The sequence below is a fragment of the Phalaenopsis equestris genome, unplaced genomic scaffold, assembly GCF_001263595.1.
Source record: "Phalaenopsis equestris unplaced genomic scaffold, ASM126359v1 Scaffold000684, whole genome shotgun sequence".
NCBI lineage: Eukaryota > Viridiplantae > Streptophyta > Magnoliopsida > Asparagales > Orchidaceae > Phalaenopsis > Phalaenopsis equestris.
The window spans coordinates 22,323-24,415 of record NW_018165124.1 but is presented as its reverse complement, the minus strand read 5'-3'; the positions used below and the strand labels follow the sequence as shown (position 1 = coordinate 24,415).

General features: G+C 37.1%; 1 protein-coding gene across 1 annotated transcript; it reads left to right on the top strand.

The window, feature by feature from the left end:
* Positions 1-1,310: 1,310 nt before the first annotated feature.
* Positions 1,311-2,093, top strand: LOC110030234 (syntaxin-related protein KNOLLE-like). The gene has a single exon (XM_020732852.1). The coding sequence runs from the start codon at positions 1,311-1,313 to the stop codon at positions 2,091-2,093; it is 783 nt and encodes a 260-aa protein (XP_020588511.1).

Below are 2,093 nucleotides of genomic sequence, written 5' to 3'. Positions count from 1 at the left end.
AGAACACGATAACAAAAATTTAAACCGAGCTGAACACGAACACACTGTTCATGAGCCGATTTCGAATACGAGCCGATTTTAACGAGCCGAACACGAGCCAAAGAGGGAGCCAAACCCGAGCCAAGCCTGAGCTCGCTCAAGCTCGGCTCGTTTACAACCCTATTTAAAAACATTTATTTCTCTCTCTTTGTTTATGCTCTATTTTTTTGGTGTGATTCAATATTACATATGGGTTCAACAATTATAAATTTTGTTAATTATTCATAAATTACATCATAAACAAAAATTTGAACATATAAAATTGTTGAACCCAAACTATTTTTATTTTGGCTATAATAGTATTTTTTTTTTATTTTGGTGCAATAATAATAATGAATTCAAGTCAAATTGTATGACTTGAATCAGTTGCTATTGAGTCGTTAATCCTTTTCTTTTATCATTAAAGTTGTGCTTGTAAAAGTGGGTGGCATGATAAAAAATAAAATTTAGCTATTACTTATGTAAATATATAAAAATTTGGCGGTATTAATGTTAATACCCCCAAAATTTGTTGGAGATAGTCTTAACAAATGTCTGAATAATGAGAAGACACATTAATACTGTAATTTTAAAAATATTTGTTGGAGATCTTGACGGAAATCTAACGGCCACTAAGCATAAGACGTGAAGACATCGTTAAGGATTCTCACAGAATCATAGTTTTAAAAAAAAAAAATTTAATTTTTCTAATGGCTACTACATGAATAAGACTAATTCAAAAGCCTCCCATCTTTCAAAAATTTTCGAAGCACACGGATGAACTCCTTCGGACCCAACGCAGAGTAGAGAGAGAGAAAGAGGTCTAATTTTTTAAAATAATTTTTTTTTAATTTGAAATATTTTCAATCTCATGTTATGTTTTACTTTTATAATACAATTTAAAAGAACTTAAGAAGTCACATCAATAAAATTTCATTATCCTATATATCTTTTTTTAAAAAAATATTACTAATAATTTCACATTAAAATTAAATTAGTTGCTCTTTTTAAGAAAAAAAAATATTTTGAAAAAAGTTAAATTAATCACTTGTTTTTTTAAAAAAAATATTTTGAAAAAAGTAAATTAATAGCTCGTTTTAAGAAAAAAAATATATTTTAAAAAAATTAAATTACTAGCTAATTGATGTTATTTCAATTTTCTTGCCGCCAATCTGAAGTTTAAAACTTCTTCCAATCTTCACTGATCCCCAGCGCAACCAGGGAACACAGGGAGAGAGACCTTGTGCGATTCCTATTTTGATTTCTTTTGAGGTTTCAAAACAATCGCTGCCATGAATAATCTGATGACAAGTTCATTGCTCGAGCTCCAGAAGCAGGCCATTAAAGAGCTAGAAGCGGCTCTTGGGGAGGAAGATGTGCTCGAAGTAGAAACTAGGAACCCGGAGGAGAATCTCCGTTCATTTCTGGAAGAGGCCTGGCTGGTGAAGGAAGAAATGGCCAAAATTCGTGAACTTCTGGCCCTTCTCGAGGCCGTCAATGACGAGAGTAGGTTGGCCGACAAACAAGATGTGAGCCGCCCCATGCACGACCGTATCAACAGCCAAATATCGGAGGCTGTCAATGCGGCCCGACGCATCCGCGAGCGCCTCCAAGACATGGATGCCAACGGCCGCGTTTCTGGCTGCCGCGAGGTTACAACAGTCGATCGGGCTCGTAGTTCGGTGACAAATGGACTCCGCAAGAAGCTCAAAGAGTTAATGATGAATTTCGAGGGATTGAGGCAGAGGATGGTCGCACACTATAGGAAAGAGGTGGGGCGCGGTTACTCTACTCTAAGGCAGGTGCCATCGCAAGATGTGGTGGATTCCGATGGAAACAGCCAGATGCAAACCTTGAGTGAGATCCAGCAAAGGCAAGATGCGGCTAAGGAAGTGGAAAAAAGTTTTCTTGAACTCCACCAGGTATTCTTGGACATGTCATTGCTAGTTGACGTGCAGGGTGAGATGATGGACAATATTGAGTACAATGTCTCAAGGGCCGCTGACTACATCAAGGGCGGGACCGAGGAGCTCAACTCTGCAAAGATTTACCAGAGAAACTGCAAATGGTTCTGA